Consider the following 14,117-nt stretch of genomic DNA (forward strand, 5'->3'; position numbering starts at 1 on the left):
ATCTAATCATGGAGGCAAGCTAGGGGTTTTTGTTATTGTTAATGGTGGTGTGTTATTATGGGCTGAAAACAATGGCTTTTGAGGTGGGAAAGTAGGGGGTGTATAAATACAAGGAGTTTTGGTGGTACTTTGTTGATGAATTGGTTCTAATGGGTTAAAGAATATGACTGTTGATTACGCTGCTCCTCAAAAGACTTACTCAAACGGTAAGATCTCACTCGATAAAGTCGAGCTACCAGATGCTCATATTATCCATGGTAGAGAATTCCCTGTTGCTTATTCCTTGAATCTTCATGGGTTAGATTATGATACTGATGAAGTTGAATCATTTTTAGCTAAACTTGCTAAAGATGGTGTATTCACTCAATTGATTGAAAATAATGGTACTTTTGTCTTGAGAGATTCGATTCCAAATTCTGATGATTCTAAATCTCAACAGGTTGCATCAATAATTAAAACGATTGAATCAAATAGAGGACAGGTCCCATTTGAACAAAATGGTACATTAACTTTAAGAGATAAAAAAGGGTTCAATTTATATACGGCAAATAAATCTCCACCAGAGTTTAGATTGCATCAACATAATGAATATTCAAGATTTAAAAAATTTCCAAATTCTTTGATTTTCACAATTTTAGAGTATACTGCCACAGGTGGTGAAACTCCATTAGTTCATGGTGGTGAATTATATCAGAAAATTTTAAAAGAATTACCTGTTTTTTTGACAAAACTTTCAAAAGTTGGTTTAAAATTTGAGGATGAAGTTTGGTATAAAGAAGCTGGTGAAGATAAAAAAGTTGTTTGGAATCATGAAGTTACATTTGGTAGATATATCAAACCTGATGATGATTATGAAACTCAAAAGAGGAAAGCTTTGAAACTTGCTAAAGAGTATGTTTCTGAAGACTCTAAGTTTGTTGGTGATCAGGATGATTTAATCATTTCTTCAACTACTTATCCAGTAAAGAAATTCAAAAGTGAACCAGTTTTGTTTAGTTCAATTCCTGCATTTGCGGATAAATATACCATTGATGAACCAAAGATTAAATTTGGTGATGGTTCATTGTTTGATAAGGATGAACTTAACAAGTTTAAATCACTCACAGTTGAATCAGAATATAAACATAATTGGAAAAGTGGTGATATTGTCTTTGTTCATAATTATCAGGTATCCCATGGGAAATTACCATACAAGGATGGAAAAAGATCAACACTTGTTGCGATGTGGGACGCAAAAGACGAAGAGAGAAAGAAACAGTTTGCAACTTTCGAGTTGAGCTCAGTTGATGCTGAATTGGAAAAGCTTTCGTTAGCTTAGAGTAATGCGTATACACATTTATAATTGAAATCAAAGGTCTAGTCCCTCATGTTCTTTCGCGATTCCAAGATGTACTTCTCTCTAATCAAGCTACCTGGATGCGCAACCGTGTTTGATTCCAAGTTGTGTTCAATCTTACCAAACCAAATGGATCCTTCAATAGTAAGGCTAGTTTTGGGATATGGAAAGTAAATAGCAAAAGCTAAAGATTTCTGAAGTGATTTCCCTGGTGTTGGCAAGAGAGTCTAGTCCAAGCACCCAGGGTCTCTGTTAGACCAGGGGCAGGCCTAGATTTCAAAACGACGTGAAAATTCCACCGTGTCGAACATAAATTCTTTTCATATTTTGAGGAACCTACTATGCCAGACCATTGGTAGCTTATGATTACAGCTATGGATTGACGTTTGGAGATGCAGGCATACTTCCACGCAAATCTATACAATGAGTGCTTTAATTAGCGGTTGGTTGTCACAGCAGGCATTACGATAGTGTGTTTTTGTCAAAGTCCCTTGGTGTTTACTGTTGAATTTGAAAATCCAATTACAGCGTTTTGGACTTCTAGGAATTTCAATACGTTTTAATGGTTATGGGCTCTGGAGTCTGAAGTGGTACTCTTTGGATTGTCGCATAACCCAGGAGCCATGTTCCGGTATCCAGAGTTTTAAGATATTGATCTTTTCATTTTGGCTGTATAATAGTACTAGGCTTAATGATAAATGATTGATATTAGTCTTTTTACATGAATAGCGTAGCATCAATCGATGGAATTCCATTTGAATGAATATACTTTAGAAGCATTAAAAATTTGCTGTGCTGATATTGGCATTTCCACTGATGCTAAGAAGCAGGAAATCGTCAAGAGATTAGCTGATGCTAGAATTGCTTTGCTTAAGAAACAATTGCATGAAGAAGAATCTGAACAAGGTAGCGAAAGCATGTACCAATCTGCTGATGAAGATGACAAACTTGTTTCAAAAGAAGAATTCAAAACTTTAGAATCTGCATTTTATGAACAAAGTGAAGATCTTCAAAAGTTGTTGCTTCTGTTGAATTAGTTGATGAAATTATTGCAGACTATAAAGAATGGACAAAAATTTGATTTAGATGCTTTAAATAAGGAACAAAACAAAATCCAAAAGGAAATTGGTCTTAAATTTAAAGCTAAAGAAGATGCTTCAGAATTAGTTAAAAAGAAGGATGAAATTGTTGAACAAAAAAAAACAATTGACTCAAAAGGAGCAAGATGCTGATAAACAATTGAAATTCAAAGTTAACCAAATTGGTAACATTGCTCATGAATCAGTTGTCATCTCAAATGATGAAGATAACAATGAATTAGTTAGAACTTGGAAACCAGAAGGTTCAGCTGATATTGGTAAAGTTGCAACTGCAAGAAGCCAAATTATCCCATCATGAAGTTTTATCACGTTTAGATGGTTATGATCCAGAACGTGGTGTTCGTATTGTTGGTCACCGTGGTTATTTCTTAAGAAATTATGGTGTTTTCTTAAATCAAGCCTTGATTAACCATGGTTTATCATTCTTAGCTGAAAATGAATATACTCCATTACAAGCTCCAGTTATGATGAACAAAGATGTTATGGCTAAAACCGCTCAATTATCACAATTCGATCAAGAGTTATATAAAGTTATTGATGGTGAAGATGAAAAATATTTGATTGCCACTTTAGAACAACCAATTTCAGCTTATCATGCTGGTGAATGGTTTGAAAGCCCTGCTGAACAATTACCAGTTCGTTACGCTGGATATTCTTCAATATGCTTTTGAAAAAATTGAACAATTTGTTTTAACTGAACCAGAAAAATCATGGACTGAATTTGATTGTATGATTGGTTTATCTGAAGAATTTTATAAATTCTTAAGGTTACCTTACAGAGTTGTTGGTATTGTTTCTGGTGAATTAAACAATGCTGCTGCTAAAAAATATGATTTAGAAGCTTGGTTCCCCTTCCAACAAGAATATAAAGAACTTGTTCCGTGTTCAAACTGTACTGATTACCAATCAAGAAACTTGGAAATCAGATCAGGCATCAAGAAAATGAATGTCGATAGAGAAAAGAAATACGTCCATTGTTTAAACTCAACTTTATGTGCTACTGAAGGTGCCTTATGTTGTATTTTAGAAAACTACCAAACTGAAGATGGTTTAGTTATTCCAGAAGTTTTAAGAAAATACATTCCAGGTGAACCTGAATTTATTCCATTCTTGAAAGAATTACCAAAGAACTCAACTTCCCAGAAGAAGAAATGAAGTGTATCAAGCTAGCTGAATAAACGTGAATGTATATATGATATAAAATGTGCGAAATGGCTCTTTATACAAGGCTTCATAAAAATTTTGTAATTATTGATTTTTACAGTTTCTTGTAACCTTTGTTTTTGACAGATCAACTTTAAGAATGCCTTTTCAATACAATACTTTAACAAGCATATTATTAATTAACAAGTATATTACTAATTAACAAGTATATTATTAATTAGCTTCGGAGTTCAAGGTATTATTAATTGTCATTTAATTATTAATACAAAAAAGGTGGTGTCATTGATTCAAATATGATTAAAAAATTTGATATATAAAAGGACCAATTATATTCACTGGAATTTCAGTAGGTCTTGTGTTCACCATTTGATCAATATATATGCTATTCAAATCAGCCTTAGCGTCAAGTACGTCTAAGATCATGTCTACTCAAATTCCTAAAATCCAAAAAGCCATTAGAATCCATGAAGCTGGTGGGTTAGAAGTTTTGCACTATGAAGATGTTGTTGTCCCATCTATCAACGAAGATGAAGTGTTGATTAAGAACAAATATGCAGGTGTCAATTTTCTCGATACTTACATTAGAACTGGGCTATATGATGCTCCTAAACCATGTATTCTTGGGAGGGAAGCCTCTGGTGTTATTGTTGCTAAGGGGAAACATGTTCAAGGCTTCGAGATTGGTGACAATGTTGCATATGCTTCAGAAGGAACTTTTGCTCAATACACTAAATTCAACCCATCGATAAGAATTTTCAAGTTACCAAAAGATGCTTCTGAAGAGAAATTACAATTATATGGTGGGTTGTTCATTCAAGGGTTTACTGGGTTAACTTTCACCACTGAAGCTTATAATGTCCAGAAAGGTGATTATATATTGGTTCATGCTGCTGCAGGAGGAACGGGCTCAATACTTACACAAGTGATCAATGCCCGCGGTGCCCATGTTATTGCTACAGCTTCCACACAAGAAAAGCTACAAATTGCAAAAGAGAAGGGTGCAGAATTCTTGATCAACTCTAAAACTGAAAATATCAGCAAAAGAGTTATGGAAATTACTAAAGGGAAAGGGGTTCAAGCAAGTTTTGATGGCGTTGGGAAAGCCACTTTCCAAGCTTCAATTGACTCATTAGCTAGAAAAGGGACCTTGGTTACGTTTGGTAATGCTTCTGGCCCTGTTCCTCCAGTACATTTGGGTATTATGCTTCCAAAGAACTTAAAATTATCAAGACCAGCTTGTTTCAACTATCTTGTTGAAAAAGAGGAGTGGGAATATTATTCAGAAAAACTCTTTAAATTGATTGAAGCCGGTGATCTAAAGCTTGATATTTCTAAAGTTTACCCTTTAAGTGAATACAAGCAAGCAACTGAAGATTTGGAAGGTAGAAAGACTACTGGTAAGTTGATCTTAAAGATTCCTCAATAATCAGAATGATGCCAATTCTGGGGTGACCACGCTGTTTATTTTTTACCATTGCACCATGATTTAAATATCTTGAATTTCAATACAATATTTATGACTATACATTGCTTCTACTATAGAATGGAAGAGAAATTGTAGCTTCATTAACTTATATCCCATTACATTGGACTCACCTTACACAGCTTCAAAAAATCACCAGAAAACACACACACACACCGCTTCAACCCTCCAAAAAAAGGAATTATATATAAATCAACGAACTATGATACAAATCCAACAAGAACTACTATTTACTATTTAGTTCTTTATACTTTTATATACACCAATCGAAGATTAAATATTACAATTTATAATTGAAATGTAATTGGCTCAAAGGTCTAGTCCCTCATGTTCTTTCGCGATTTTCCCACTTTCTAAACACAGCATTTTCGCAAAAAAAGCACCGAAGACGTTCAAATTCTTTCCATTCATGACCGGTAGATTATAATCGTCCAGAGCCTTGTGCGCCCTTTTTGTATACTTCAAGTCTAGCTGCGGCTATGTCGTTTTGATAACGTCTAGTGCTTATTGGGAATAAGTGGGTATGGTGTGAACTTTCATCCCTTACAGCTAAAATTGTCATTTTCCATTTTTCATGATTTCAATGTTATGGGCTCTGGAGTCTGAAGTGGTACTCTTTGGATTGTCGCATAATCCAGGAGCCATGTTTCGGTATCCAGAGCACTACAGATATTGATCTTTTCATTTTGGCTGTATAATAGTACTAGGCTTAATGATAAATGATTGATATTAGTCTTTTTCAGTTAATTGTGTAGCATTAATCACAGTCTTTTGATTGTTACCGGCTCACAGATTTTCATCTTTGTTCAACCGAAGCCACAATTTGAAATCATCATTAGTCCAAGATCACAATAAAAAAACCAGTACTTCTCCATGAAAATGCTTCCAATATTAATGTTCTTCATCAAATATATCTTGCAATGACAGTCCCACAACTTATAGAAAATGGGGTTAAAGTCCCTAGAAAAGTTAAATCAGTGGCAGTAATTGGTGCTGGTCCAGCTGGTGCAATTTCATTGGATGCCCTGCTGAAGGAAAATTCATTTGATAAAGTTAAAGTATTTGAAAGAAATTCAAAAATTGGTGGTGTTTGGTCAATTGAAAAAGATCCTGTAAAGATAGATATAGCACCAGGTACTACAATTCATGATTTAGATCCTGTATTGGGAGATATTCCAAACTTTGACGATGATATTGGAAAAATCGTGAAAACACCAAGATCAAATCAATATAGATTTGTGGAAAGTGCTGGATATGCTGGACTTCGAACAAATGTGCCTGAACAATTAATGTGCTTTTCAGATGAAAAAGATTGGGGTGTTGATATTAAGCAACGTATTGATCAACATTATGTGAAAGTTGACGCTGTTAGAGATTATGTTGAACGTTATTTCAATCGTCATCCAAGAGATCATATTGTTTTTAAAACTAGTCTTGAAAATGTTTCCAAAGATTATTCTAAACCTGATTCAAAATTTGTCCTAACTTTAAGAAGGGAAACTGATGAAAAAGATTCTGATGGTAACCTAATTGATGAATGGTTTCAAGAAGAATTTGATGCTTTAGTTATAGCAACTGGTCATTACCATGTACCTGTCATTCCAAAAGTGAAAGGGTTGGATTTAATTCATGGAAAATACCCTGAAAAGATTGTCCACTCAAAGTATTTCAAACCGAATGTTGATACATATGACGACGAAGTTGTTATTGTTGTTGGTGGTAGAATATCAGGAATGGATATAGTTACAGCTCTATCGAAAACGAGTAAAACTGTCTACCATTCAAAGAAAACAATTCCTGAAGTGAAGCAGAAAAATCAAGGTTTTGAAAACATTATTGAAAAACCAATAATTAAAGAGATAAAACTTGATGATGAAGGGAAAATTTTGGTTTACTTTGGTGATGGTTCCATTGTGGAAAACCCAGATAGGTTTATATATGCTACTGGTTATCATTTATCTTTCCCATTTATGAATAATTCTTATCCAAATTTTACAAATGGTACCATCTTACCTGATTTCTTTGAACATACAATCTATAGTAAAGATCCATTAATATCAATTGTGGGTATTCCAATTCAAGCCATCACTTTTAGAGTATTTGAATTCCAAGCTATATGGGTTGCAAGATTTTTGGCTGGTAAAATTCAATTACCATCACTTGAAGAACAAAATAGATGGATATTAGTAAGGTATCAAATTTTCAAAAACACACCAGCTTATCATTCATTTCAAGATGAAAAATTTGAATGGCCAAATTATATAACTAAAATAGCTGGTGGTGTGGAACCTTTAAATGGGGCTGGTAAGAAATTCCCCATATATACTCAAAATGATAAAGATGTTCATGCTGAAGTTATTAAAAAATATGCTGAAGAACATCATTTTTTCCTAGATCCTACAAAGCAATATTTTTGATTAAATATACAGTTTATTTCTTATGAAAACAAGTAAACTTTTCCTGATGCACCACCACCAACTAACCAATTCTCTGTTTGATGGAAATTACAAACAGCAGGAACAACAGTCATTAATGGATCTGATAAATGTGCCAATTGAACCCCATTTCTATCATATACATCATAATATTTGTTCATATTCGCAATGACGAATTTTTCAGTCTTGTCAACTGGGAATTTATGCCATTTTGCCTTTAAAATTGAAACCCATCTACCAGTTTGACAATTATGTTTAATCTTGTGATTTGGTGTTAAATCTTCATTTGTATCCTTGGACCAATTTGAAGTGTCTAAATTGAAGATATTTACAGTATCATCATACCCATTACAAACCAAATCATTTGAATGATTCCAATCCACTGTTGACACTGATAATCTTGAATCATAAGTTCCAAAACTATGTAACGTTTGAAGTTCATCATCCCATTCATTCCAATCACAATCAACAATATTTCTCAAATCCCAAATTTTTAAAGTTCTATCTAATGAAGCTGTAGCTAATTGATCTGGATCATTTGGATTGATTGTAAAACCACCAATTTTCTTATTTGATAATCTTAGGATTTTTCTTTTACTATGATCATTTGATCTTAAATCTAAACGACCAAATTCACCTTGTAAAGTTGTATAATAAATTTCATGTTGATTATTAAAATTTATATCTGAAATCCCTCCATCAAAATCATTGATGAAAAATTGTGTTGATTTTAAAGTGGAAAGATCAATACTTCTAATTGAACCATCATAACTTGCTGTATAAACTTTATTTGGTTCATTAATGTTGAATTCATATTTACATATTGATTTGCCATGAAGTTTAAAAGAAGTTATATCAACTTCTTCAGTGTTTTCGGAATTCCAAATACCACAATTACCATTAGTATCACCACCAATAATTAATTTTTTATCAATTGAGGGATGGAATGCAATATATGTCATTCTTTCTTTTGTTAATTTGATTTCATTTGGTTTGAAGTGTGGATAGATGGTTTTAGATTGGAATTCTTCTCTTAGATTCTTAACATCTTTTGATGAATTATCTTTAGCCATGATAGTTTCATAATAATCACCAATACTAAAATTACCATTATTATTCAAAAAAGATTGGAATTTGGTTAATAATTTATCATTCCCATCTTCAGTTTTAACTTCATCATCATCATCTTTTATCAAATCTAATAAACTCAGGTCACCATTAACTCTTATTGTTTTCAGTTTTTCCAATTCTTCCTTCTCTTTACGTCTTTTCTCCTCTTCAAGTTCAAATTCACGAGACTTATCAGAACCATCATCTAATGAAACACCAGCAAGTCTTCTTGATCTTCTAGTTGGTAGAGGAATTGATTGTTTATCTCTGGGCTTTTTAGGTTTGGGACTTGAAGTTTTCCTTCTTTTCAAATCATGTTGCTCTTCTTTTTTAATATCTTGATAAATTTCATGAGATATAGAATTTAAATTTAAAGAGCTTAGTAATTTCTTGTTTCTCTCTATATTTTCTAATCTTTGTTTCTCAAATTCCGATAGTCCCATGATGACAATAAATGAGCACTTTCCAATAGTTTTTGACTCAATGATGCTCGTATTCTAGTTAATACGCGTCCTTCTCGAAAAATTTCAAAATCGTGTACGTTTATCGACACGCGCAAATTTGACAGACGATCTAAAAAAAAATTTCAAATAAAAAAAGATTCAAACCGTCTCCAGATTAAACGTCAATAAATTTCACACAATTTTACACAATGTCCAATATCGTAAAAGTGTTTAATCCACCAGAATCTAGAGATTTGGAACCAAAAGAATATGAGAATTGTCTTCCATGTCAAATAATGGCCACAGTTACTGCTATAGGTGCTGGTATTTGGTTTACAAGTGGACAATTATTTGATGATTCAAAATTATCTAAAACTGAAAATTTGAAAAAAAATCCAATTTGGTGGAGATATTTCATTAGAGGATCAGGTTATGGATTGATTGGATATGGTGTTTTCAGAGGAACTGAAGGTTGGTTGTGGAATGATAAACCTGTTAATGACGAGAAACGTATATAGAGGTTACGATAATGAATGAATTAATGATGATTTGAAATGATGCATTAATGTAATTATATATAATTATGAAAGAATGTAAAAAGAATTGAAAAAAAAAGAACAGAAACAAGAGTTTATTATTGTCTAAAAATTAATGTAAATTATTACTTCTTTGGTTTCTTTAACTTCTTTGCTAAATGTCTCAACAATTGTTTTGAATCTTCAGCTTCATATTTAGTGATGAATGATTTTGGCATGTTTAATAATTCTAATGGAGTTGGACGTTCATTTTGCTTTTTCAAACATAAATCAACAAAATCACACAACTCTTTACTATATTTGGATCTTGGTAATGAAGGTGGTTCTTCATTAACAATTCTTTGTAAAAGATCCAATATACCATTTGGTGTATCTTTTTTACCAAATGGGAATTCACCAGTTGATAATTCTATAAGCATTAAGCCTAAAGACCAAACATCACCTTTAATGGAATAAACATCACCTTGAATTCTTTCAGGTGACATATAAGTTGAAGTACCAACAAAAGTATCTGCAATTGAATTGTTATTTAATTCTCTACTAACACCAAAATCACAAATTTTAACTTCACCTTTTGAATTTAGCAAGACATTTGATGGTTTTATATCTCTATGAATGATTTTATGCTTTGCATATAAATAATTTAAACCTTGCAATATGGCAAAAGTTATTTTACTTGAATAAATTTCTTTTAAAAATCCCAATTTCTTTAGGATATGATCTAATGAACGACAATCCATATACTCCATGCATATTAAAACACCATTACTTCTAATTCCTGGAACTTCATTTGATTCCTTGGGTATTATATTTAATTTATTTTCATCTTTTTCTTTCGTGGCTGAAGAAGGTTCTAAATCTTCACCAGATCCACCGTTAGAACCTGCACTATCAATGAAAATTGCGCCATAAAACTCTATAATATATGGATTTTTAACATCATTAAGAATCTTTAATTCTCTTAAAATTTGATTTTGAACTTTAAAATTTTTTTCAAACAAGATTTGTTTCTTTGCCATTGTTTTATTTGTAGGTATATGTAAAGATTTTGTAACAGTACCACTTTGACCTTCACCAAGAGTTTTCAAAGTTAATAAATCTGATTGTTTTAAATTATATTGATTATTGATCGTTATTGTTAATTTTTCAAAATTTTCCAATAGTTCAAGATCTTCATTTTTACTAGATGTGGTGGATTTCGGTGTTGGTATACTTAGAGTTTGATTATTTGGTGAAGTTAATGATAATGGAGTTGAACTTTGAGCATTATTGTTATTATCATCAGATAATGTTAATTTCTTGAGGTTTCTTCTTTTCAAAGTCTTTGGTTGAAACATGGTGTTTGAAGTGGGTGTTGTGGCATTTGTAGGAGTAGATGGGTTTGAGTTTGAAGTTGATCTTGGGAATTGAAGAGGCTTGATGGGTTGCAAGTTTTGGTGTTGATGATTTGAGGTTTCATCAAGGTCTTGATTCTGGTCCAATACGATTGGAGGCAGAGGCTTGTTTCTGCTGACGTTGATGCTGAGCGTGGAGCTCTTTCTGTGGGACATGGAGCTCATTCCAGCTGAGCACGGTTTTCTATGGAATTTGGTGAAGTTTGTTGATGTTGATGTTGATTAAAATTCCTGTGTTTCAATTTTAAAACGATCAAATTCTCAAAAAAAGCGCCAAAAGTGAATTTTAAAAATAGAAAAGTGCTGTTTTGGGAAATGCGAAAGTGACATGTGTGTCAAATGGCGGAAATGAAGCGCAAATCGCTTAAAAGTGTAATAGTGGCTGATATAATCACTAAAATCCACTTTCACTTCCCGATTAGGAAGTCAACAATTCGAAAAAAACTTCAACGAAAAAAAAACCAAAAAAAAAAGGACAAATCGAAACAATTTGCCAACGTCAACGAAAAGATTCAAAAAACTATCAAAAACTATTTCAATCTCAAAGATATAAAGTGCTGTTATTTCTACTCAATTGGTTCATCAATTCCATTACATCAACAGAAGATAAAGAATACAAAAAAATACTGGTTACAAAATACTGAATCGTACTGGGAATATACACAAAGATTTATACAATACAATATATAATTCAACATGTCAAGTGATTGGAAACAAGAGTTAAACATTCCAGAAAGAGACACAAGACCTCAAACAGAAGATGTCACAAAGACTAAAGGTAACTCCTTTGAAGATTTCTATCTAAGTAGGAAGTTATTGATGGGTATTTTTGAAGCAGGTTTTGAAAAACCAAGTCCAATTCAAGAAGAAAGTATTCCAGTTGCATTAGCTGGTAGAGATATTTTAGCAAGAGCCAAGAATGGTACTGGTAAAACTGCATCTTTTATTATTCCAACTTTAGAAAAAATTAAACCAAAAATTGACAAGATTCAAGCTTTAATTCTTTTACCAACAAGAGAATTAGCTTTACAAACTTCACAAGTTGTGAGAACTTTGGGGAAACATTTAGACGTTCAATGTATGGTTTCCACTGGTGGTACTTCATTAAGAGATGATATTGTTAGATTGAATGATCCTGTTAATGTTCTTGTTGGTACTCCAGGTCGTGTTTTAGATTTAGCTGCAAGACAAGTTGCTGATTTATCAAGTTGTTCATTATTTGTTATGGATGAAGCTGATAAAATGCTTTCACCAGAATTTAAAAGAATTATTGAACAAATTTTATCATTTTTACCAGAAAAACGTCAATCTTTATTATTTTCTGCAACTTTCCCATTAACTATTCAAGAATTTATTGCAAGAAATTTGAAAAATCCATATGAAATCAATTTAATGGATGAGTTAACCCTTAGAGGTATTACAAATTATTATGCTTATTTAGAAGAACAACAAAAATTACATTGTTTGCATACATTATTTTCAAAATTACAAATCAATCAATCCATTATTTTTTGTAATTCAGCTAAAAGAGTTGAATTATTGGCTAAAAAAATTACAGAATTAGGTTATTCATGTTATTATTCTCATGCTAGAATGCCTCAAGATGCAAGAAATAAAGTTTTCCATGAATTTAGACAAGGGAAAGTTCGTAATTTAGTTTGTTCAGATCTTTTAACAAGAGGTATTGATATTCAAGCTGTTAATGTTGTTATTAATTTTGATTTCCCTAAAAATGCTGAAACTTATTTACATAGAATTGGTAGATCTGGTAGATTTGGTCATTTAGGTTTAGCTATTGATTTTATTACATGGAATGATCGTGCAAATTTATTTAAAGTTGAAAAAGAATTGGGTATTGAAATTCCAAAGATTCCAAATAATATTGATGAAAGTTTATATGTTGCTAAAAGTAACAAAAATGTTCCAAAACCTTTCCCAATTCAAAATTTACCAAATGCTAATACTAATGGGTTCCATTATAAAGGTCAACCTGAATTAAATTCTCAACCTTCATCATCATCAATTCCAGCACCATTACCATTACCACAACAAGATGTTCCATCTATTGGTGCAACTCCACCACAAGCAGCTGTTCAACAACAACAACAAGCTCCATCTTCAAGTGGTTCACCAGCTCCTCAACAAGCATATCCTTATCCTCCTCAACAAGCTAATGGGTTCACACCTCAAGGTTATGGATACCCACCTCAAGGATACCCACCACAAGGTTTCCCACAAGGTTATCCTCCACAAGGGTTCCCACAAGGTTATATTCCTCAACAATTTCAACAACCTCCTCAATCTCAACAACAACAATTTCCTCAACAACCACAACCAACACAACAATAAACATGGTCACTTTGAAAGTGACTTGCCCATCTCATCTTAATGTCAAGTTATGACTTTGATTTTTCTGTTTTGATTTTTGATTATTATATGTGTGTCTTATTATTTTGCGTTGTCGTTTCATTTTTTTACTCACCAAGTGTTGTCATTATATTGTTTTCATTACATTTTTTTATACATTACTTTTCATATATTGATACTGTCCTTTGATGGTGTTGATTTTATGACTAGTTTATCTTTTTATTTGAACCAAAAAAACTTCCTCAAAAAAACTATTACAAATTACTTTTATGTGCCTTTTTCAAACTATTTTGATTGTCTTAGTATAAATGTTGATCCATAATCCAATGGATTGAAATGTTTGAAAAGAAGTCAATTAGTACAAATTGCACCTTTTTTTTATCTTTATTATCTTGCTTTTTTCTATGAATGAGGAATAGTCACTGATTACAGAGTCCATCAGACCAGATTGGATATCTCATCATCAAACTTTTCTTCTTTTTCTTATACTTTGGCGTTGTTTGATTTTAATCTATACAATATCTATTTTTTCACCAAATTAATTTATTCATGTCTTTGGTGACTGGTTTTTTCCTTTTTTTTAACCAGTCATCACTTTTTTCTTTTTTTTTTGGATATATCCTCTCTTCAAGACTATTATCATCAAGATCTTTACAACTACAAATTAATTCAAATGGATTGAGGTTTAAATTAATCAAATGTAGAGCTTTCACTTAATAATAATTCGCGAATCCAATCTGCGTCGCTGT

At 32.2% G+C, this 14,117-nt stretch overlaps 8 protein-coding genes across 8 annotated transcripts; 6 read left to right on the forward strand and 2 right to left on the reverse strand.

The window, feature by feature from the left end:
• The first annotated feature begins 59 nt into the window (after positions 1 to 59).
• WICANDRAFT_92822 (uncharacterized protein) lies at positions 60 to 1,457 on the forward strand. The gene has a single exon (XM_019186381.1). The coding sequence runs from the start codon at positions 164 to 166 to the stop codon at positions 1,316 to 1,318; it is 1,155 nt and encodes a 384-aa protein (XP_019039615.1). The 5' UTR covers positions 60 to 163; the 3' UTR covers positions 1,319 to 1,457.
• Positions 1,458 to 2,079: 622 nt separating this feature from the next.
• Positions 2,080 to 3,591, forward strand: WICANDRAFT_100555 (uncharacterized protein; the record flags this gene model as incomplete). Its single annotated transcript, XM_019180299.1, has 5 exons — positions 2,080 to 2,335; positions 2,423 to 2,523; positions 2,555 to 2,693; positions 2,716 to 3,075; positions 3,140 to 3,591. The coding sequence occupies 5 exons, from the start codon at positions 2,080 to 2,082 to the stop codon at positions 3,589 to 3,591; spliced, it is 1,308 nt and encodes a 435-aa protein (XP_019039616.1).
• Positions 3,592 to 3,837: 246 nt separating this feature from the next.
• Positions 3,838 to 5,438, forward strand: WICANDRAFT_92824 (quinone oxidoreductase family protein). The gene has a single exon (XM_019186382.1). It carries the CDS (start codon positions 4,022 to 4,024, stop codon positions 5,024 to 5,026), a length of 1,005 nt encoding a protein of 334 aa, XP_019039617.1. The 5' UTR covers positions 3,838 to 4,021; the 3' UTR covers positions 5,027 to 5,438.
• A 104-nt stretch (positions 5,439 to 5,542) lies between these two features.
• WICANDRAFT_68902 (uncharacterized protein) lies at positions 5,543 to 7,477 on the forward strand (the record flags this gene model as incomplete). Its single annotated transcript, XM_019184146.1, has 2 exons — positions 5,543 to 7,425; positions 7,460 to 7,477. Exons 1-2 carry the CDS (start codon positions 6,004 to 6,006, stop codon positions 7,475 to 7,477), a joined length of 1,440 nt encoding a protein of 479 aa, XP_019039618.1. The 5' UTR covers positions 5,543 to 6,003.
• Positions 7,478 to 7,520: 43 nt separating this feature from the next.
• CMR1 (Cmr1p) lies at positions 7,521 to 9,071 on the reverse strand (the record flags this gene model as incomplete). Its single annotated transcript, XM_019185683.1, has 1 exon — positions 7,521 to 9,071. One exon carries the CDS (start codon positions 9,069 to 9,071, stop codon positions 7,521 to 7,523), a length of 1,551 nt encoding a protein of 516 aa, XP_019039619.1.
• A 209-nt stretch (positions 9,072 to 9,280) lies between these two features.
• Positions 9,281 to 9,589, forward strand: DMO2 (Dmo2p; the record flags this gene model as incomplete). The annotated part of the gene is made up of 1 exon (XM_019183466.1): positions 9,281 to 9,589. One exon carries the CDS (start codon positions 9,281 to 9,283, stop codon positions 9,587 to 9,589), a length of 309 nt encoding a protein of 102 aa, XP_019039620.1.
• Positions 9,590 to 9,819: 230 nt separating this feature from the next.
• STE7 (mitogen-activated protein kinase kinase STE7) lies at positions 9,820 to 10,740 on the reverse strand (the record flags this gene model as incomplete). The annotated part of the gene is made up of 2 exons (XM_019180708.1): positions 9,820 to 10,385; positions 10,497 to 10,740. Coding segments are annotated over 2 exons (810 nt in total), but the record flags the coding sequence as incomplete, so codon positions are not given.
• Positions 10,741 to 11,697: 957 nt separating this feature from the next.
• On the forward strand, positions 11,698 to 13,350 carry DHH1 (DExD/H-box ATP-dependent RNA helicase DHH1; the record flags this gene model as incomplete). The annotated part of the gene is made up of 1 exon (XM_019183467.1): positions 11,698 to 13,350. The coding sequence occupies one exon, from the start codon at positions 11,698 to 11,700 to the stop codon at positions 13,348 to 13,350; it is 1,653 nt and encodes a 550-aa protein (XP_019039622.1).
• Between the last annotated feature and the right edge of the window lie 767 nt (positions 13,351 to 14,117).

Source organism: Wickerhamomyces anomalus (genome assembly GCF_001661255.1).
Source record: "Wickerhamomyces anomalus NRRL Y-366-8 unplaced genomic scaffold WICANscaffold_3, whole genome shotgun sequence".
Taxonomy (NCBI): Eukaryota; Fungi; Ascomycota; class Saccharomycetes; order Phaffomycetales; family Wickerhamomycetaceae; genus Hansenula; species Hansenula anomala.